Source organism: Capricornis sumatraensis, chromosome 17 (assembly GCF_032405125.1).
Source record: "Capricornis sumatraensis isolate serow.1 chromosome 17, serow.2, whole genome shotgun sequence".
Taxonomy (NCBI): Eukaryota; Metazoa; Chordata; class Mammalia; order Artiodactyla; family Bovidae; genus Capricornis; species Capricornis sumatraensis.
Window position 1 is genome coordinate 19,384,786 of NC_091085.1, and position 23,940 is coordinate 19,408,725.

A 23,940-nucleotide genomic window follows, 5' to 3' on the forward strand; every position below is an offset into this window, starting at 1 on the left:
CCCAAGATAAAGAGCTGACTGCTGGAGAGACAGGGAAAAATGTATTTGCTCAAGTGAAAAATTCTTCAACCCAGAACAAATGTCTTTGCTACAATGTAACTGGAAATCATTCACTGACCTCTAGGAGACCACAGTCAAGAAAAAAGTAATTTTAGCATTTACACTTTGTTTCACAGTTCTACGATATGAAGGTATACACAGGGGACAACTTGCATTGGTACAAGTGAATAATACAGTCCTTTATTACCATAAAAACGGCAGCATTTCCCAAAGTTGATCTTGATTAAAAGTAGTTCCATGGTTGAAAACACTACTCCACCATAGAGCTATTAGAACAGAGAGATGGCAAGGGGGAAATAAAGACATAATACCAAAAGGGAGGCCAGGTAAGAAGTTAGTAAAAACAGGATGCTACAGACTGGTAGGCGATAACAACAAAATTGCTTTTAGAAGCAGCTGATGTGAGCGCATGAAGGGGTGAGGGAACCTGGCAGCCCCATCTTCTACAAAACAAATGAGAACACATGTGCTCCACTTGGAGGGACATTCATTTTCCCCTTAGACGACGTCATTTATAAAGGAGCAAACTGGTGATTTGTACTTACAGACCGAACCCTTTTCAAGCCCCTGTCAGGGAGTGATAAATTATTGAAGCATGGTTTTATTTTTGGTGTAAGACCTTGTGATACGTTGCTGTTCGCTTTCCTGGGGTTATTAATTAAAAAATAATTGTTTCCAATTACTCTGTGATCTTTAAGCTAAAACCAGACAAAATATCACACATGCCTCTCCAGACTCTTCTCTCCTCTCCTTCCTCATCCTGCCACCGCATCCTTCAGCCAGGAAACGGGTGCAACTTCACAGGGGGCTCCTGGCACAGGCCTGCAGCTCAGAAGGCAGACGGCTGCAGGAGGAAGACCAACATGACGGCCACACCATTGTCTCGGGTCCCTTCAGCTGCAGGGCCCAGATATATTTGTTGTTCTGAGAGCCAGCGTAAACAGCTCAGGGAATACAGCAGGCTTGAGGGAACCGCATGAATAGAGTGGGAAACCCTCTCCGCGGGAGCCACATGAAGAGGAGCAGCCCTGTGCCAAGTGACGTGGTTGCTCGAGCTCTGCTCCCGGACGAGGTACTTGGCTGGAGCTGGAGAGAAAGGCTTCCCAGGAGCCCCTCCCTAAGCAAGGGCTCCGAGAAATTCTGCCCCTCACAGTGGAGCAACTGGAACCTGAAATGAGTTTACAAACTCCAGGCCTCCCTTTCATGCAAATGACAGGTCAGACTGCACAGGACTGGCTCCTCCCCGCCACGTTCCCCAAATGAGAGGACGCTGTGGGTGTCCAGCTTCCAAAAAGGGAGCAAGAAAACCCACCCGGTGAACCGCATCCGAAAGATGCAAAATGACTGTGCACAGGCTTGGCGTCAAAGGAGTGCTTCCACCTACCTGGTAGGCTGCAACCCTCAGAACCGCCCCACTCCTTTTGTGGAAGGGCCACTATGAGACCCCCCATTCTATTTCCTATCAAGGTGGTGGAGCCAGAGGCTGAGCGTCTGGTCTTGGGGAAACTATGCAGCCTCAGACCTGAAACCGGTGGCACACCTTCCCTCGAGCCCCCTGCACGGAAAACACGAGAGGACACGAGAAGGCCATCTCTACAGTGTTTTAATTAGCCTCACGTCCATCATTTCGGTCAGTCCCACAAGCAAAGCAGTCAGATCAAATGGCATTGCTTGAAAACCTCCGTGTAGGGAGAAAAAAATTTTCTTTCCACTTAAAAAAAAAAATCTTTTCCTTTCTGCACACTGACATAGAGGTAAAAGGAAAAAAATGACTGCAACTTAAATATGAAAGAACTCTTTACAATTAAATCCACAATTTTACACATTTATCTCAATTATGTGTCAGTGGAAAATCACCAACTATTACAAAATAGGAAAAATTATATGACACAAGAAACAAAAAACTTGATAAAAAATATATCTCGGTATGAAAAGTACTGTGTCTTGGTGTCTTCACATCCTCCTCTTCTGTGTACTTATATACAACACTGAAAAGAAAAAAATGAACAAACTGAAAAAAACTGCTCTTAAGTATCATAACAGCCAGTTTTAACGGCACACAGACTTCAGCCTGATACCTCTGCAAATTTCAAAGTAATCTTCAAACCACACAATAAGTTCTAGAACTACTGTAAGGCTAATTTTATGATCTGAGACCTGGGTTTGATGTCTCAGAGGACTGTGTTCTGGTCTTAGCCATACGTCTGGCTAGACTTGCAAATCATGAACAAGGGGATAAAATAAAATGTATGTGCAAGTCTCTGAAATCTTAGAACGGTTTATAAATTGCAGGTATAACAATTATGCTTATAGTCAAAGCATGTTAGTAAATCTACCAGGCCAGACTTCAGACTAAAAACAGTTAGTTTCATCCATCTCTTCAATACAATCACCAAACTTCCTGTTTACTTTTTAAAAATTACATCAGGGTAAACAACAGCTGAGGAGTTTTAAGTTTTTGTTAAAGACACCAAAGTCCTTCTTCTGAGTTCCCTGTAAAGGGTCAACCTTTGGTGTTATCCAAAGTCTTACTCAGCTAGTCTTCTCATGACCACCCACACAAACTCTTCAGGGTACGTGTGGCACTTCAGAACCAGACCGCACTGGACGACTGGCTCTCGGGAGGCAAGTTTCCACCAGGGGTTACCACCTCTTCCACCCCCGTGCCTACCCCGATTCTGACAGCTTTGTACAAAGTGAACGTTAACAGATATCTTGATCAAAGGATATGGTACAGATTAATCAAATAGGCCAGGATCCTCTTTAAGAGCCTAGGATGTGAATTATGGAGTCTACCCCATGGAAAAGGTTATATAAAGGAAAGCGTCAGAAGGACAGTGGAAACACCCCAAGGAAACTGGCCAAGTTTGAGATGCAGAGTGTTATGTGACAGGATCCACCTTATCACCTCTCACAGAACCCACAGCTGACTGCTGTTATCAGCTGTCTTGAGATGAGGAAAGATCATTAACATTTCTCCGTGAGTGAAAAGAGTCAAACAAAAACAATATTAAAGGTAGGAGGCCTATTCTTCACACTGGAAGAACTAAAAAGGGATATAAAGATACTATGTGACCCAAATGTTCATGGCAAAACTATTTACAAGAGTCAAGACATAAAGGCAACATTAAGTGTCCACTGATAGATGACAGACAGGTGGATAAAGAAGAGTGCATGGAATATTAGACAATGGAATATTACTCAGCCATAAAAAAGAACAAAATAATGCCACTTGCAGCAACATGCATGGACCCAGAAATTATCATACTAAGCGAAGTAAGTCAGACAGAGAAAAAGAAATGTCATGTGGCATCACCTACATATGGAATCTTAAAAATGATACAAATGAACTTATTTACAAAACAGAAGCAGACTCACAGATGCCGAAAACAAGCTCATGATTACCACAGAGGAAGTGGGAACAGATAAATTAGGAGTTTAGGAATAGCAGATATATAAACTACTATACACAGATAAAAACTACCTAGAGAGATATATAGTTTTATCCTTATGTAGGTATCTCTACATATAGTTTTTATTTGTATAAAGGTCCGTATAGTCAAAGCTATGCTTTTCCAGTAGTCATGAACGGTTGGACCATAAAGAAGGCTGAGCACCAAAGAACTGATGCTTTTGAACTGTGGTGTTGGAGGAGACTCTTGAGAATCCCTTGGACTACAAGGAGATCAAACCAATCAATTCTAAAGGAAATCAACCCTGAATATTCACTGCAAGGACTGATACTGAAGCTGAAGCTCCAAAACTCTGGCCACCTGATGTGAAGAGGTGAGTCATTGGAAAAGATCCTGATGCTGGGAAAGATTGAAGGCAAAAGGAGAAGGGGGAAGCAGAGGACGAGATGATTAGACAGCATCACCAACTCAATGGACATGAGTTTAAGCAAACTCCAGGAGATGGTGAAGGACAGGGAAGCCTGGTGTGCCGCAGTCCATGAAGTCGCAAAAAAGACACAACTGAGCCACTGATCAACAACAAATGCAGATAAACCACAAGGTTCTACTGCAGAGGACAGAGAATTATATTCAATTTTATAAACTATAATGGAAAAACATCTGAAAATAATATATACACATTCAGTTATATATATGTATGTGTCTGTGTGTGTATATAACTGAATCACTTTGCAGTACACCAGAAACACAATACTGTAAGTCAACCACTTTAATAACAAATTTTTAAATAAAATAAAATGAAGACATAATGTGAAGCTATATGGTACTGTATAGACAGGAGCTAGAATATCTACCATAAAAGTCAGGATGTTTAGTTCATAGCAAAGAGAACCAATTGTAAGGAGGTGGAAGAACTTATCCAGAACTGGAGGATGCATAATAATAAAAAAACAGAAATCAAGAGTCGCAGAACTCCATTTGGGAGATGAGACCAAAAAGCAGGGATGGGTCAAAGGATAAATCCCCACAGTTTTGATGCCTTCCCTTGAGTACCTTCAGAGCCATATTTCCTCTTCTGTCATCTTTGCCAAACTAAGGGATACAAATCTCCCACAAGAAAAGCATTTCCAAGCTTAACAGAGAAACAGGACAAGTTAACTGTCAAATGCTGCAAACCAAAGGGAGCAGGGAAATAGCGGCCATTCTCAGAGCCAGAGTTCCAACCGCCAGGTGAGAGACGTTGTGGGGGAATATAACACATTGTATCCGAGAACAGAGCTGAGCCACCAGTGTACCAAGGCCCTCGGCAAGCAAAGGGAGGGAAGAAGAGAACTTCTAGTTCCAAAATGCCATGAAGCATCTAAAAGAAAAAAAGGCCACAGCGAAGATTTGAGAGGAAATTAGAATTTAAAAACCAACAAAGCAAAACTAAAACCGAATTATCCAGAAAACCTGCTGGCGATCTGATTATAAACAGAGGCCTATTGTGGATGCTATATAACTGCAGAGTGAAGGGCTGTTACCATTGTTTCCTCGGATAAATGCATCCCCGTACTTATTCTTCAGCTGTCCATTTACATACTCCTCCGTCTGCTCCAAGGCTATATTCATGTAGCCATCCAGGCACGCCAGGACCCCTGCAGACGGATTCAAAGAGAAGACACACAAAGCAAAAGAGCTGAAAATTACAGGGTATACCTGAGAGCTGACAGTCTCTTCATTCATTAGTCCTTACATGCTTAATATAGAAGTTCACACTGTAAATGCAACTCAGTAGAGAGAAGCACAAAAAGTCTTTGCTCTCTGTCGGTCTGAATGGATGCAAAGGCCCGTACAGCAAGAAGGCCATCGCATACCCACAACGGCTGGCAGGAAAAACAAGGAGCTGGTGCCTTCCTCAATGGATGCAGGGCAACAATGGCAAACTTTCAAAACCTTCACAAAAGCAACACAGAAAGAATATTCCAAGTAAGATCCCATTCTTTGACAGGCAGTTAGGCACGAACACATGAGCGCGAGCCACGCCTCCTCGCGGCCCCTGGCATGTCATTTCTGACTTCAGCCACTAAGGGAAACACGGGTTGGGCCGGTTTATCTCGTCTGTCACAACATCAGGGTTAAAAGGAAGTCTCCACAAGGCGTTAAAATAATGGAGAAGAGGAGACAACAGGTGTCCTGAGAAAACACCTTCAAGCTGGGACTCCCAGCAAGGCGCGCCGTGAGCACACAGGCACCACGCCGCTTCACAGCACATCCCTCCCGTGTCGCTCCACGCAGAATCTTTCTCAATCCGGACAAATACAGAAAAACTGCCAAAACCATCCCAGGCTTTTTAGGAAATTGTTCAAAGGAATCTTTTCAATTATGTTAACATGGCATCCATTTTGCAAGATTTGATCTGATGATCCTTCATTTGAATGGCACCCCACTCCAGTACTGTTGCCTGGAAAAATCCCATGGACGGAGGAGCCTGGTAGGCCACAGTCCATGGGGTCACAAAGAGTGGGACCCGACTGAGTGACTTCACTTTCACTTTTCACTTTCATGCACTGGAGAAGGAAATGGCAACCCACTCCAGGGTTCTTGCCTGGAGAATCCCAGGGACGGGGGAGCCTGGTGGGCTGCCGTCTATGGGGTCGCACAGACTCGGACACGACTGACGCGACTTAGCAGTAGCAGCAGCAAGATACGTAAACCACTGACTCTGAGTTTCTAATTTCAAGTAGCATTTTCCAGAAAGACAATTTAAGTAGAAACAAATACTACAAATTTGATTCGATTAACCAAGTCGACAGCTCCATTTAGTCTCAACTTCATTAATATGCTCCTCACTCTCTGCCTTTGCCCCCATTATCCTCTCAACAAAAAGTTTCTTTTCAAAACTGTGTGTCTGTGATAAGAGCCCAAGACAGTAAGCTAAGAAACCCTCCTACAGGCTGCAAATTTGCAAAGCATCATCATGGATTGTGAATAGTTAATAATTACTTCCTATCAGAAGAAAGCCGAAGCTACAACTTTATGGTTTCTTTCCTGCTGTATTGTATCTAAACCACAGTCATAAGTGAGCAAGAAACTTCTGAGACAAGCTACATAAATGTTTGAAAATTAATCAAAAGCATTTAAAATAAAATCTTCCCTTCTCATAAAAATATTCTCAAGGCAAAAGTTGTTTTTGTTTTTTTTTTTTTAAGAAAAAGGCTCCTAGAGGTTGGAAACATGATTCTCTCCTGTATTTTAAATACAAGATTGAAGGGAAACTGATACAGAGAGCTGGCTTTTTCCCCCCAGTATTTTTATTTAACCACATTCTTTACAGGATGCCCTCAATAGTGTACATTTCCTTTTAATATATAGAAGCCATGGCCAGACATTCATAAAAGGAGAAAAATTACGGTTACTACCCACATGAAAGGTTGCTGTAACTTACTCATCAAAGAAATATAAATGAAATGAGTTGTTACTTGTGGCCAGCTAGAATGGAAAAGTCGAAAGCAAGGCTAACCCAAGAATTGAGGAGAACATAGACAAGAATAAACCATCTGCCCTGATAGGGGCCAGCTGGTGCCCTCTCTGACTCTGAGACCCTAGCCCTAACCCACAAAAATAAAACCGTGGTCCAAACACTCATGGCACTCCTCTGCAGCCATTCAACAGTCTATATCGTGAGAGAACTGAAGGCATTTTTCTAATGTTAAAAAAAACAGACTGCACATACAACTGATCCCACTTACGTAAAATTGTGCTTATATGGAGACAGATCCAAGTGGGTAAGGCTGATTATCTCTGGATGGCAGAATTTGGGGAGATTTAGCCTTCTTCTATGTACAGGCTTCCCTGGTGGATCAGGGTAAAGAACCCGCCTACCAACGCAGGGGACACAGGTTTGCTCCCTGGGTCAGGAAGATCTCCTGGAGAAGGAAATGGCAACTCACTCCAGTATTCTTGCCTGGAGAGTCCCACGGACAGAGGAGCCTGGAGGGCTACAGTCCATAGGGTCCCAAGAGTCAGATACAGCTTAGTGACTAAACCACCACCATTCAGTACAAAGCCTCTAATGCCACTACAAAAATCAAATTACACTGGAGGTATGTTATTAATGTCCAGACACTAATACACAGACAGCAGAGTATTTCTTAACAAGGCTTCTGAATCGAACTGGAGTCTGAGCCCTAGCTCCTCCCTTACTAGGTAGGGATAATCAACAGAGATCTCAAAAGGATTAACGTGATGACAAGATAAAAATCAAAGTGATTCATGCACACTGGACCCACAGTAATCTCTCAATAAAATTAAGTTTGCATGTGTGAAAAGTAGAAAAATCTCAGGAGACTAGGATCATTATTCAGGAGAGTGATCAAGAAAAGGCTTTAAAACTCTGCTAATGAATTAGCTATCTGCAATTGTGAAATATTCCCAGTAATTTAACATATCTGAATTTTGGAAGATTAGGAATTTAGTTACTTCAGAAAGTGAAACTGGATACCTTTCTTCCACAAAGTTAGTTTCAGTAGTGTCAGAGCCTCTTAAAAAGGGCACTTCATTCTCTACAAGAACAAAAAGATGGGTTTGGACACGTCACACATTATGTGAGTGGGAAGTTCACGCTGTAAAACGATACTGCCTAAATAGCTGCTTGCCACTCTTGACTACTTCCACACAAACAAATGTGACTGGGCCAAGGAGTTCTTCAGAATCCAGTTACTCAAGCCTGGCCATCACCAGGGACGCAGGCACACCAATCCCAAAGTGGAGACCGGAGCCCCAGATCGGGCCAGAAATCACAGACACGGGCTCCGTGGTCAGTTCTCTCTCTAAAATGAACTGTCTTGGGGGTAGGAAAAGAAGTGGGCGTAAAATCTGTTGACAACCAAGGCTTTTTTGGTCTACTGGGTACTTTGTTACTTCTTTAGCAAACACCAGTAAGGATGAAGCATGGAAATCTTACCTCGATAATCCACTCCCGAATTTAGTTTCACCACAACTGGTCGCCCGATGATTTGCTTCAGGAAGTCGCTGGGTGTTTGCTTCCGCAGACTCATTTTAACAATCGTGATCAGAAATCTAAAAAGGAGCAATGAAGGTAATGCCAGAAGTTAGTCAGCAAAAAGACCCAGGAAGCCCTTAGGGTATTTACAGGGAATCAAGTGTCGACGGACCACAGGTGCAGAATCAACTTTACTCCACCACCATGCCCGTAACAAGACAGCTAACCAGGTTCCAGTGCCTTCCAGAAGCCAGATCCTCAGCCAAGCGTTTATACACTTCACCTCATCCACAGCCTCATCACAGAAGAGCCCCGGGGTTTCCAGAGTCCCTGTTCCTAATCACTTGTCACCACCGTTCCCCGCACAGTCAATGCACCCATTCCCAACACGACCACCACTCACCCAACGCTTGTTTTTTGCTGAGTGCTCTGCTAAGATCCTTTGGAACCTATCAAATGTCACCTTTACAAGAACCCTGGGAAGGTTTTAAAATCCCCATTTTGCTGATGAAAATAAAGGCCTAGAAAGATGAAATAAAGTGCCCCAAATGTGGCAAAATCAACGTCCAAGTTTGAATCAGTCATGTTTTAAAGCCACTGTTTATAAAGTATTTACAACAACTGATGTCAAAACAGTATCTCTAGAGAGAATTATAATCATAACTGAAAGCTAATATTTGAATGTACTACAGGCCAGCACTTATGTAAGCACTTCCCATGTATTAATCCACTTAGCGCTCAGAGGTAGGTGTTGTTTTAACCTCATTTTACAGATGACTAGAGACAGAAAGGGCCAAACAGCCTGTCCAAGGTCACATAGCCAGTAAGTAGACGGCCAGCCCACGTCTTAACCACATCTTTATGTTGCCTCCTGAAACCTGCTAATGTAGCCAAAGATTTTTATTCATCCTATTATAGCAAATAAACTCGCTATGACAAAGAAAAAAATCTTACAAATCAAGTATAACAGGGGTCTGAAGTAAGGAAACAGCATTATACACCCAAATCAATCACAGACATATACAGCTACCCATCGCGCCTTTCAGAATTCATCCTGTTTTATAAGTGCTTGCTTTCAAAATACTTCGGTAAACAAATCTAACAAAGCTGCAGTTACTTAAGCAAAACTTGGGAAATTGATTTTCCTGTTTCAGTCATACTCAATATCACTTGTATTCAGTAGCCATATAGCATCACACTGAAAAAAGCGTGGGTACAATACGTGAAGGACTTGCCTCAAGAACTTCCGCTGGGTTTTGTGTTTTCAATCAAAACTTTTCATTAACCATTCTTCCATTAATAGCACTACTTATTTCACTCCAAGTCTCTCCACTCAAATGATCTGAATTCAGGCTGAAGATCACTGAGGTTTTCTCAGCATGAATCTATGTAGACTCAGCAGCAGTCTGGACAAGCTAGAATGCTAGATTTTATTGACTCTTCCTTGTTTAGCAATTATGTGCATGGACACACTCTGCAAGAGAATTCAGAAAACGTACACACAGGCTCTCACCTTACAGATTTTAGAATCTAGAAGAACTTAAACTCTTGTTTAAGAGCATAAGCACAAAGTGATTTTGCTTAGTTCTCAGTCGTGTCTGACTCTTTGCAACCTCATGGATGGTAGCCCGCCAGGCTCCTCTGTCTCTGGGGGTTCTCCAGGCAAGAATACTGGAGTGGGTTGCCATGCCCTCCTCCAGGGGAATCTTCCCAACCCAGGATTGAACCCAGTCTCCCACATTGCAGGCAGATTCTTTACCATCTGAGCCACCAGGGAAGTCCAAGAATACTGGGGTGGGTAGCCTATTCCTTCTCCAGGGGATCTTCCTGACCCTGGAATCAACATCTCCTGCACTGCAAGCAGATTCCTTACCAGCTGAGCTACCAGGGAAACCCTCTTGTTTAAGAGCGTGAGCAAAAAGGTATTGTAACCGAAGTAAAATAATTTTCTTTAACCAAGAAAAAAAAATATCAAATTAAGTAAAATACAAATTTCAAAAACTATTCTTGAATTTGGGGCTGGTACTTGGTCCATCCATCATCCATTCCACCCCGTGAAGGGTGAAGGATTTTTTTAATGTGATCAACTAATGATTTTGCTCAGTAAATCTTACCTTTTCCATTGAATTGCCAGTTTATTTTTTTAGCTACACAGGCTCAACAGATAACTGACATTTCAATCACTATTCAGGACAATCACTATTCATTCATGACTCAGGCCACATAACAAAGTTATTTATGCTGTTTTGAGCCCAAGAAAAAAAATTACAAATAAATACTGTAGCAGATTCAGTACCTTTAGTGAGTTTAGTAAAAAGAAATACATCTTCCCATTTATCTATAAAGTGCCTTATTTCTCTATGGAACATGCATTGTTCTGTGGCTGAGAGGCTGAAGGCCCCAGAGAGACTCACTCATTGAGTCTTAAGCTCATTTCCTGTCAGATACTAAGTCCCATTATGCCAGCTTCTTCATCTACAATATTTAGAGAAAACTAGCTGTTCACTTTCTATTAAAAAAACCTCACTAAGATGCAGTCTGACGTGAGAATCGGCTATTAACTACCTTGTCTGAAGTTGAAAGTCAATAGAGAAAAGTTCTCATTGCTTTCTGAGATGATCCTCAAATTTGACTCAAATAAAATTTTTCACTTCTTTAAAAAAAAAAAGTTGAAGATAAATTTTAACCTAGACTGATAGTTTGCCCAACTGATATTAGTTATTTTTAAAGTGTTAGTCTTTCCTTGCCTTTTAAAAAAGCACAGATACATTCTTCTTCTAAGTTCACCAAAGATCACACCTCTGTCATTAAGCCTCATCTTTACCCCAATTAACACTGATCACTGATCTGAAGGCATTCAACACTTCAGATCTTCATGCGGCACCAACTGGGGACATAACACCAATAAGAGTTGACACTCCAAAGGGGGCAGAAGCATGCAAAAGGAGGGTTTCTGGTTGTTGTTTTTTTTTAATATTTCTTTTTATTTATGCATTTATTTGGTTGCTCTGGGTCTTAGCTGTGGCATGTGGGATCTTTAGCTGCAGTATATGGAATTTAGTTCCCTGACCTGGGATCGAATCCCAGCCCCCTGCATCGGGAGCCCGGAGTCTTAACTGCTGGACCACCTGGGAAGTACTGGAGAAGCTTCTCAGAGTCGCGTGTATTTGGATAAAATTATGCAGGGAACAGCACATAGAGAAGACTCATTTAGCCCAGGCCTGGCAGATCAAAGATTCCTGGGGGTGAGCCTGAGCCGAGTATGGAGTAGAAGGAGTTCACCAGCCTAAAGGGAGAGAAGTCTGAGCAAAGGCATCGGACAGTGTTTGAGTTTGAAGGGAAAATGCTCCCCTACGCCTGGAGGACAAGCAGCAGCTGCAGGCGGGAGCAGGGCCACCAATGCAGGAGCAGGGCAAGTCAGGCTGTCACCCTGAGCCTGCAGGTCAGGGCCACACGTGGACCACCCACATCGCGTGGATAGCCTGACTCAGTAGTGCTGGGGCGCGACCCAGGAATCTTTGCCAAAGCCTAGGGGGCTCTTCTAAACTGGGCAGCATGGGAAATACTTGTGTCAGCGATGGGGACCCTGGGAAGCGTTGAAGCAGAGATCTGATCGACTACAGATTGCAGACAGGCCCTCTCACTGAGTCCTGGCATCACAGTTTTACCATCTGGTGGCTGTTGTCTATTCGCTAAGTCGGGTCCAACTCTTTTGTGACCCGGTGGACTGTAGCCCACCAGGCTCCTCTGCCCATGGGATTTCCCAGGCAAGAATACTGGAGTGGGTTGCCATTTCCTCTCCCCATTTGGTTACCTGTCATTATTTATTCTCTTTCATATACTTTTTTTTTTTTTAATGAGTCTTTTCTCCCTCAAAAGACTGGCAGTCATATGAAAGAAGAGACTAGTACTCATTTACTCCCCAGAACATCAATATTGTGCTAAATCTCTTAAAAAAAAATTTTTTTTAAAGTTCTTTGTAAAGAGGATGGTTGCTTCAAATACATTTTATCCATCACTTTAGGAAAGTGTATCTTTTACATTCATCTTCATTAGGCTTCCGTGGTACTCTTGGTTACTTAACGACTCACCCATAAATCCATTTTGTGTGAGTAAATTGGTCTCGACACCACAATTTTTCCCATGACTTGGCTCACGTAATTTTAAGTTTTCATCTTTTAAATTGGATAAGGCAGAAGGAACAGTTCTGTTTCTGAATGAAGAAAAAAGCCTCTTGAACCATAAACACGTAAGAGGAAAAAGGCTTCCTTGCTTCAGGGTCACCTTGATAAAATTTCTGTTCAAAATTAAAGCTGTAATCACCCTCTAGGCCTCCTCTCCCTCCCGACTCCTACTCAGGCTTGTTTTAAACGACCTACTCTCATAAATGGCTATTAAATCAAAAGCAGTATATTTCCCAGCAGAAGCTCCTGAGAGGTCTGGTATGAGAACATCTGCTGACTGCCCTGGCAGAGGATTTTTCAGGTAGAAGAATGGGAAGCAGGGTGAAGAACCAAACTATACTGATCCCACTAGGGGCCAGGCCATGTGAGATTCCTGAGCAGTTCACAGAGTAACCCTGGGAGGTGGTGGGCAGAGCCGAGACACTTTCAGAGGTACAGCTGCCCTTCTGAATAAGTCAAGATTCTCTTGTTAAACCTGGGGAATGGCCAGAGACACAGTGCGAGGTCTGTTTGGAGAGTAGCAACACAGGGGAGGGGCAGGGCCTTCCATGGTGGCTCAGAAGACAAAGAATCTGGGTTTGATCCCTGGGTTGGGATGATCCCTTGGAGAAGGGAATGGCAACCCACTCCAGTATTCTTGCCTGGAGAATTTCATGGACGGAGGAACCTAGCAGGCTACAGTCCATGGGGTCACAAAGAGTTGGACACGACTGAGCAACTAACACACACAGCACTGGGTTGGGGGTAGGATGGATACCTAAAGTGACAAAGGATTATAAATTAGCCTGTGGAGATATATAAAAATGGTCAGATGGAAAAAAATATATATATATATTTAATATGACTGAGTTATGCCATTGAGCAAAGACATCCAACTCCTTGTTTCTTGGCAATGTTCACTGTAAACTTTCACCCATTTACAGTTTAGGGTGGAAAAAAGATTGAAAAGGAAAAAACTGCAATGAAACCTAGTACTACAACCCAAGTAAACACAGCTGTAGACTAACACGTGAGTGTCAGGGAGGGCATGAGACACAGTGAAAAACAGCTCTCCATGGACTTCCCTTTCGAGACAGGGGATACATGACCCTCTCTGAAGGCTTCAAAACAACCCCTCCTTCCCACCCACAAGGGGCTACCTTCCTCCCTGCTCTCCTAGGGGCCAAGCTGACTTGGCCCTCTGCACACCCGGAGCGCCTCTTGCCAGAAAAAAAGAAAAAAAAGTGGTGTATTTGCAATACACTGATTGGCTTTGTGAACACCTGGAATTTTATTGGCTAGGGAAAGGGCCCCCCTTTCAGGCTCCATCCTGGGGTGTCTAGCACTGCCAGCCCCTGCCTCTGTGTGGAGAGTTGTCCTTGTTGCCCTAGTCGCTAAGTCGCGTCCAGCTCTTTGGCAACCCCACAGATTGCAGTCCACCAGGTCTCCCTGCTCATGGGATTTCCCGGGCAGGAATACGGGAATGGACTGCCATTCCCACAAGTCTCAAAACATCTTCAAGGGTTAACAGATGAAAACCAACAGCGAAGTACTAACCGTGTGTCAGAGCATAAATTGTAACTTATTAGATATTTTATTCCAACATATAAAGAATCTGAAAACAACCGTCAAAAAACCTTGACAGGACAGCGACTCTAAATAATGAATTTCTAGTCCTGACCACGAAAACAGTCACTTTTCCCATTTTTCAGTGCTACAGATCACTCAGGATTACAATCTCTGTTATGTGGCACAATTCTAAAACAGTAGACCATGGAAATATATACATACATGTAAAATATTACACTTATATGATAGATATACACCTATTACATACATACATGTATATAGCCGAATTACTTTGCTGTACAACTGAAACTAACACAATATTGTAAATCAACTACAATAAAAAGAAGTAAATAAAACGACCAAGTAATCCAAGGGGCATAAGTATCTTTAAATTCTAATCCTGAGTATGTCATTGCGCAGTGAGAGACTGCATGTGTAAAGACTACACACTTGGGATGTGGGAAACCTGAGTTCTAATCCCAGCTCTGCTACTTAATTAGCAGTGTGCTTGGATTATTCACGTTTCCATCTCTCCAGGCCCTGGGGGGGCCGGGGGGGGGGGGTTCCTCATTTGCAAAATAAGGGAGTTATGCCAGAAGATCACTTAAGACAGACTATCACTTAAGGGATCATCCGGCTCTAACATTCGGTCAAGGCCGATGCAGTAACTCCAACAATACACACAGACACATACTAACATCCTCTGACGTGCACAAAATCAAGCAAGGGGAATCGTCACATAGCACTATCACACACACACAAATCCAAAGAGGCTCAACCTTGCTGGTTGATATCCTAAAAAAGAATTACTTTTGGCGAAAAAGGCACAGTCAAAATGATGGAAACCACTAAAACTTTTTTGGCAAACAATTTGGCCATGTGTATGAAGACTTAAAAAGACCCCATAGGATCACAGTATCTACTTTAATAACTTCACGTCTCAGAATTAGTCCAAGAGAAGAAAATGGCAACCCACTCCAGTATTCTTGCCTGGAAAACCCCAAGGAACGGGGGGCAGGGGTTCGCAAAGGGTCTGACTCGACCTAGCGACTAAGCATGCATGCAGTCAACTTAAATATTTTTTTAAAGAAAAGTTTATCAAAGTATTGTTTGGAACATTAAAATGAAGCAAAAATCCACAAACATCCTAAACGCCTCGCTGTCGGTAATAAATAATTTACAGGACCTAAAAATCGATGGTTTACGCAGCCAATAAACAGAAGAAACAAAATTAGAAATGATAATTAGGAATGATTTCTAAGTGAAAATGAAAAACTAAATATACGGTTAAGTGATACAATGGGTACAGCCTTAGCTCAAGTACAAACCAGCCCACACAAGCATAAAATTCTGAGACTGTAGTGTCGTGAACATTATTTTCCTCAGTAAACTCTTCTGTATTTACATTTTTTCTCTAATAATGGGTGGGGAAAGAACAGAACAAATCGCTCTCAATATTATCTGCATCATCCCACTTTCAGACACGGTAATACACGCTGACCACGCGCGCACATCCCTGCACACGAATGCCGCCGCGATAGGACTTAACACCATGCAGCCGTGGGCATCCCCAATCTGACAACTCCGGAAGGTAGGCTAGCGCAGCCTTTAATTCCCGGGGGTCAGGCGCAGCTACGCCGATGCAGCGGAGGCCAGGCAATTCCGGGAGAAGCCTGGCCCCGCGTACCACCTTCCCGCCGAATCGCCAGGCGCAGGTCGGGACTGCCTGCGGAATCTCAATCACCAGGAGCGGTCTCGGGAGCCGGCTTGGTGAAGCCCGGCCAGTGCCGTTCCTCCCCGCGCGATCGAGGCGGTCCTCGGGGAGGGCTTCTCGGGGTCGGGATCGGGAATCCCGGCGCCAGCGATCCCCGATCTCCCGGCAACGGCAGGCGCCGAGAACGAGCCTGAACGCCGCACCTCGCGCGGACCCGCCACCCGCTGGCCCCGGAGTGCGCGCTCGCTCCCGGCCCGGCGCGGGGCTGCCGCTCCCGAGCTCTACCCGGGGCGAGGGAACACTGAGGCCTCGGATGGCCTGCGCGGCCGTGCGGCTCACCTCGCGGCCGGGATCCGAACCCCTACTCAGGGCACCCCACAAGCCCGGCCTCCGCCGACCCACCGGGCGAAACCGAAACTGAAATCGCCGAGGCGGCGGCACTTTTCGGACTCAGCCAATCATTGCTTCCGTGACTACGGCAGCCCGCGAGGACCGAAAACCCCACCGCGGCGGAGTGCGCAAATCCCAGAATCCTGATTTGCCCGAAGATGAAGTTGGTGCTTGGAGTCAAAGCGGAAAGCACTGTTTCTCTCTTCTAACAGAAAGCAAACACCACTACCCCTCCCTCCCCGACTCCCTCGAAGAAAAAAAAGCAACACTGGAAGTGATCCTTTAATCAGGATTTCTTTTAGGCAGAGATGTTAAACAAAAAAACACAACTTGAAGTTATAGGAAACTGGAATTCACTGCTAAAGTAATGACTATGCATACTTAGAGATGTCCTGAAATTGGATAAGTAAGTGCAAATAAATAAATAAAGCAAGCAACCTCGAATCTTTAAATCCACTTTTGGATTTTGCTTAAATGTGTGAAGACAGAAGTCGTTATAAGCAAGAGACTGTCTCCATAGCGACGTTAATTGACACAAAAAATTAAAATCACGAAAGTAACTCGTATTTTATAATATAAAGTGCACTGTGTTACAGACTGGTTCTAACTGGAAATGCTGTACAGACATTATTTAAGTGCTGCTATGGGATATCGGTTTGGAACTTCAGGTGAATTCTCAATAGTCTTGCTATTTGAGGGAAAGGAAAAAGAAGAAAACTGTTATGCCAAGACTTGATTCCTTTTTTTGCTACACACATACCCTCATCAAATTAAAACTTATACTTGAATTCTATTCCAAATTTGTGATGCTACAAATAAAGTGATGATAGGTTTAAATAGATCTTTAAACCTGTTTCAGTGTTACAGGATCTAAGACACAGACATCTTTTCTAAGACAAAAATTTCACCCTCCTGTAAGCTTCTGTTAGCTAAAGGCAGAATAAATGAACCTTTGATTGACATAGGGGACAGAGAATGACAAAGTGTGATTTGGTAGAATAGAGGGACTTTATTATATGCTTTTGTAAGTGCTCACTTTGGGTAAAGACCAAGTAATTGCAGATTTGTTGAAAAGAACTGTATTTGCAATATAAAATATAATTTAAAAATTTAAGTAAAATATCATTTAAACAAGTTGATTAGCTGCCAAAAATATCCACAACATAGTAGGTTATAAAACCAGTCCTGTCCCCAAAAACCTTCACAAAAGGCATCAAATTGTACTATATTTTCCACTGATCATTTCAATTATTCAAAAAAGAATTTTTATTCATAGCCTTTTTCCCTTTACCAAAGAGCCTTCATGGAGTCATCATGACTGGTGATGGGCAGGGGATAAGGAAGAATTTTAAAGACATATTTCATCTGCAGAGAGACTGTAACCTTCTCCAAAGGGCATAGATCCATGGGCTCCATGAGACAAACAGACTGGACACCATGAATTAGTTCACAAGCCAAAAGGGTTACCAAAATGTGGCTGCGCCCAGAACTCCCTCAGTAGCTTAGAACAGGCTTCCCTAACCCACACAGTAACTTTCCATATTTTACAAGTCCTCCCCCACAACCCAGCTAGTATCTTTTATTAAACAAACAAACAGAAAAACATGTGTAAGACTTTTTTGGAATACTAATCCAGTAAGATTAGGGAGAGGAGTATGTCAAGGCTGTTTATTGTCACCCTGCTTATTTAACTTCTATGCAGAGAACATCATGAGAAACGCTGGGCTGGATGAAGCACAAGCTGGAATCAAGATTGCCAGGAGAAATATCAATAACCTCAGATATGCAGATGACATCACCCTTATGGCAGAAAGTGAAGAGGAAGTAAAAAGCCTCTTGGTGAAAGTGAAAGAGGAGAGTGAAAAAGTTGGCTTAAAACTCAATATTCAGAAAACTAAGATCATGGCATCTAGTCCCATCACTTCATGGCAAATAGATGGGGAAACAGTAGGAACAGTACCTGACTTTATTTTTTTGGGCTCCAAAATCACTGCAGATGATGACTGCAGCTATGAAATTAAAAGACACTTGCTCCTTGGAAGAAAAGCTATGACCAACTTAAACAGCTTATTAAAAAGCAGAGACATTACTTTGCTAACAGAGGTCTGTCTAATCAAAGCTACGGTTTTTCCAGTAGTCATGTATGGATGTGAGAGTTGGACTATAAAGAAAGCTGAGCACAAAAGAATTGATGCTTTTGAACTGTGGTGTTGGAGAAGACTCTTGAGAGTCCCTTGGACTGCAAGGAGATCCAACCAGTCCATCCCAAAGGAGATCAGCCCTGAATATTTATTGGAAGGACTGATGCTAAAGCTGAAACTCCAATACTTTGGCTACCTGATGCGAAAAACTGATTCATTGGAAAGACCCCAATGCAGGGAAAGATTGAAGGCAGGAGGAGAAGGGGGTGACAGAGGATGAGATGGTTAGATGGCATCGCCAACTCAAGGAACATGAGTTTGGGTGAACTCCGGGAGTTGGTGATAGACAGGGAGGCCTGGTGTGCTACAGTCCATGGGATCGCAAAGAGTTGGACACGACTGAGCAACTGAACTGACTGAATCCAGTAAGAGCAAGTCTTCGAAACCCTGAACACGAACATTAATTTGTTCAGTTCAGCTCAATCCGGTCGCTCAGTCCTGTCCGACTCTGCAACCCCATGAATCGCAGCACGCCAGGCCTCCCTGTCCATCACCAACTCCCAGAGTTCACTCAGACTCACGTCCATTGAGTCTGTGATGCCATCCAGCCATCTCATCCTCTGTCGTCCCCTTCTCCTCCTGCCCCCAACCCCTCCCAGCATCAGAGTCTTTCCCAATGAGTCAACTCTTCGCATGAGGTGGCCAAAGTACTGGAGTTTCAGCTTTAGCATCATTCCTTCCAAAGAAATCCCAGGGCTGATCTTCTTCAGAATGGATTGGTTATTAAAGAGCTTTAAAGTCATAAACGCAATATGACATGATTTATTTTAGCTCGCAGAGTTTAGTTGCAAGAATTGATGAACCTACATTGACACATCGTATTCACCCCAAGTTTATATTAGGGTTCACTTTGGTGGTGTGCACTCTGTGGGCTTTTTTTTTTGGATGTGGACCATTTTTAAAGTCTTTATTGAATTTGTCACAGTGTTGCTGGTGGTTTTTTGGCCATGAGGCATATGAGACCTTAGCTCCTCCATCAGGGAAGTCCTTATTTTGTGGGTTTTGAGAAACACATAATAATCGGCATCCACCATTATGGTATCATACAGAGCAGTTTCACATCTCTAATCATCCATGCCTTGTCAATGTATTCACCCCTCCCTCCTTACTGACACCTAGCAACCACTGATTTTTTTACTGTCTTCATGGTTTTGTCTTTTCCAAAGTATCATAAAGTTGGAATCAAATAGTATATAGCCTTTTCAGATTGGCTTCTTTCACTTAGTAGTATATATTAGGGTTCCTCCATGTCTTTTCATGGCTTGATGACTCATTTCTTTTTAGCTCTGGACCACATTCCACTGTCTAGATATATCACAGTTTATTTATTTGTTCACTTACTGAAGGACATCTTGGCTGCTTCCAAGTTTTGGCTGTTATGAAAAAAGTTATTATTAAACGTCTGTGTGCAGGTTTTTGTATAGACATAAATTTTCAATTCACTTGAGTAAATACAAAGGGGTGCAATTGCTGAACTGTATGATAAGAGTCTGTTTACTTCTGTCAGAAACAGCCAAGCTGTCTTCCAAAGTGCCTGTACCATTTTGCATTCCGACCAGGAATGACTCAGAGTTCCTGTTGCTCCATATCTTTGTCAGTATTTGGTGTATCCAGTATTTTGGATTTGGACCATTCTAATAGGTGTATAGTAGGAGAAGGCAATGGCAACCCACTCCAGTACTCTTGCCTGGAAAATCCCATAGATGGAGGAGCCTGGTGGGCTGCAGTCCATGGGGTCGCTAAGAGTCGGACACGACTGAGCGACTTCACTCTCACTTTTCACTTTTCTGCATTAGAAAAGGAAATGGCAACCCACTCCAGTGTTCTTGCCTGGAGAATCCCAGGGATGGGGGAACCTGGTGGGCTGCTGTCTATGGGGTTGCACAGAGTTGGACACGACTGAAGTGACTTAGCAGCAGCAGCAGTATCTCTTTGCAGTTTTTCAGTTCAGTTCAGTTCAGTCACTCAGTCGTGTCCAACTCTTTGTGACCCCATGAATCGTGGCACACCAGGCCTCCCTATCCATCACCAACTCCCGGAGTTTACTCAAACTCATGTCCATTGAGTTGGTGATGCCATCCAACCATCTCATCCTCTGTCATCCCCTTCTCCTCCTGCCTTCGATCTTTCCCAGCATCGGGGTCTTTTCCAGTGAGTCAGTTCTTCGCATTAGGTGGCCAAAGTATTGGAGTTTCAGCTTTAGCATCAGTCCTTCCAATGAATATTCAAGGCTGATCTCCTTTGGGATGGACTGGTTGGATCTCCTTGCAGTCCAAGGGACTCTCAAGAGTCTTTTCCAATACCACAGTTCAAAAGCATCAGTTCTTCAGCATTCAGCCTTCTTTAGTGCTCAGCTTTCTTTGTAGTCCAACTCTCACATCCATACATGACTACTGGAAAACCCATAGCCTTGACTAGATGGACCTTTAATTTGCTTCTAATGACATATCACCACATGCTTATTTGTCATTTGTACAATTTCTTTGGGGAGATGTGTTTTCAGATCTTTTGCCAATTTTCATTCAGATTGTTCATTTTTAAAGATTTTTTTTAAGAGTTCTTTGTGTATTTTAGATAACAGTCCTTTATCAGATGCATTTTTTGCAAGAATTTTCTTCCAAACTATAGCTTGTCTTCTCATTCTCTTGATGTTATTATTCTTTTTTTTTTTTTGCCACACTGCATGATGTGTGGGGTCTTAGTTCCCCAACCAGGGAGCAAACCTTCAGCCCTTTGGAAGGTAAAGTCTTAATCACTGGACTTCAGGGAAGTCTCAAAGTTATTAGTCTTAAAATAGGCAAATGCTGGGATAAAAATACTGAGATGAACTTTTGCCACATTTTTTGTTCCAGACTTCTATAGTTCTTTGTACCTATGCCTTTGAAAGATTATGTTCTTCAGTGTTCCATGTGCATAAAAGAAGGTATGGAAATCAAAGTCAGTCACCAGTTAGCCATTAATAAATGATAAAATGTAACCTGCCTTCGTCGATCAAGCTTGTTTTGTTTTTAAAACTTCCATGTCCTCCAGATGTCAGGTAGCCTAAACAATAAGATGTTTAGCCCAGTTGTTTTTTTCAGAAACTCAGAGTCAACTGTGTTCAGTTCAAGTAAATTAAGACTGGTTAGGACCACTGACCTTCCCACTGCTGCTAAGTCGCTTCAGTCATGTCCAACTCTGTGCAACCCCATAGATGGCAGCCCACCAGGCTCCCCCATCCCTAGGATTCTTCAGGCAAGAATACTGGAGTGGGTTGCCGTTTCCTTGAAAGTGAAGTCTCTCAGTCGTGTCCAACTCTTCACGATCCCATGGACTGCAGCCTACCAGGCCCCTCCATCCATGGGATTTTCCAGGCAAGAGTACTGGAGTAGGGTGCCATTGCCTTCTCCGATTAGGCATGCGCAAGTTTCCAACTGGAGAAGGAAATGGCAACTCACTGCAGTGTTCTCACCTGGAAAATCACATGGATGGAGGAGCCTGGTGGGCTACATTCCATGGGGTCGGAGAGAGTGGAACACAACTTAGCAACCGAACAACAACAACAACAACAGTTTCTGATAGGTGCTCTTTCGACATCAGAAGACCCTAAACTCCACCCTCCAAGCACGCGGTGCTGCCATTCTCTGAACAAGTGTTTCATGAAGACGTCTGTAAGCTTAGCTGCACCTGTGGAGAATAACGGTTATCTCCCCTTGTTCTGATTTCTGATCACCTCTCCCCAGGGTCCCCATGCCTCCACTTAATCCCATAAATACCCTGAGTTCCTCACCTTTGAGGAAGGCAATTTCAACATTTGTTCTCCCTTCTTGGATGCCTTGTGAATAAACCTTTTCTCTGCTGGAAACCTCAGCATCTCAGCATTTGGCTTGCTGTGCCTTGGGCAAACCAACCCGGTCGAGTAACAATATCATATCTAGCTTATTTTATGAAACACCCAACAGCCCTGTGGACGTGTGGGTGATTGTATATTATGTTGATGAGAGGGATGACGAGAGATGCAAACATGAAACTGGGGTGGTCGACAGTCTCCAGAGCAGATTTAAATATCCACGTTGGCATTCTGCTCCTAGTAACGTTGACCATCTTTGTTCCAGAGACACATTACCTTCATCAGGTGCTGGCTTCCACCCGCAGCTTCAGGGTGGACAATGAAAACACCTGTCACATCCTAGTGTGCAGTATTTGGACCACTGTTATCTCCCTTTTGTCATGGGACATGAAAATTGTTAAAGCAACGAGAAGAAAAATATGCTGGTTGTTGAGTATCTTCTGAGAAGTATAGAAGCGTATTGACTGATGGGCAAATTTCTCAGTAAAGGCAGTGTGCCTTTTATTCTTACCCAAAGATGGGAAGTATGCTACATCATGGGAGCTTGGTTTCAGATATAACATTTGAGATGTTTAAATAAATGTTCCTGTGTCATCAGCCATCATTTCGATATAACTTGAATTCCAGAGGAGACGGGCTCAGGAGCTGAACTCCTATGAGGAAAGTCTTCCAAATGCTGTTATGCTTTATGCTTCACTGTGAACTCTAGAAAACCTCTCTCAGCTGTAAAATTCAGTGAAATCGGTGTGATGCTGCCCTTGTATTTTAATCAAGATGAACTTGAAAGGTGAACTGTATAAGTGGGAGAAATTATTTATAATTTGGTAATAAAAGTTTATGTCTAACACTCCAAATTTCATACATCTGCTGTGTGCTGGCCCTGAGATATAAAACAATTGAAGTTGCCTTTACATTTGGCCTTATATGAAAGGTCATAAATTAGAATGATAGTGTTCGTCCTCTTTCCTCGCTCACAAAATTTCCATATTAACATCTTCACCTCAAACATAAATGGTTACCCAGCTACAAAGAAAAGAGTTGTATTGGCCTTTGATGAATTACAGTTTATGTTGGAAATCTGCGGTCCATGAGGCTGCTGTTCATCTTGCAGTGGAGTGAGTCTACTTCAATGAACCTAATTCTACCAGAGTGAAACTAATTAAAACTGTACAGTCACTTCTAATAAATAAAGTACAGTCTATAAAAATCTAGGAATAGTTTAAATATCAGCAAATGATCTCCAACGTACGTGGTTCTTTTCACTCTTAAAAATGCACATCTCCATCTTTGAGGAATTTTCTCTGCTTGAATTCTTGCCACCATATGTATTTCAAATAAATTCAATTTTCAAAATGTTTCTTACTAATGTGGTTTTAACTGAGAATGTGAAAATTTTTATCTTTTCAACTACAAAAAAAAAACCCACCCACAACCCATGTCTATTGTGACATAACTAAATTCATTCCAAAATATTAATGAATTGGGCCAGTGCTTTATATTTAGACTTTCAGGAAAATGTTTACAGCAAAACAAAAACAAAAACAGATGTCCTTGATTTTCCAGGGTGGATTATCAAATCCATATGCTTTTTTGATGGAACGGTTTCTTTCACCAGCC

At 42.8% G+C, this 23,940-nt stretch overlaps 1 protein-coding gene across 1 annotated transcript; it reads right to left on the minus strand.

Annotated features, from left to right (window-relative positions):
• Window positions 1–1,660: 1,660 nt before the first annotated feature.
• On the minus strand, window positions 1,661–16,354 carry LSM6 (LSM6 homolog, U6 small nuclear RNA and mRNA degradation associated). The gene is made up of 4 exons (XM_068990136.1): window positions 16,243–16,354; window positions 8,419–8,534; window positions 4,997–5,110; window positions 1,661–2,048 (listed from the first exon to the last, which is right to left on the minus strand). The coding sequence occupies exons 2-4, from the start codon at window positions 8,510–8,512 to the stop codon at window positions 2,014–2,016; spliced, it is 243 nt and encodes an 80-aa protein (XP_068846237.1). The 5' UTR covers window positions 8,513–8,534; window positions 16,243–16,354; the 3' UTR covers window positions 1,661–2,013.
• Window positions 16,355–23,940: the final 7,586 nt, after the last annotated feature.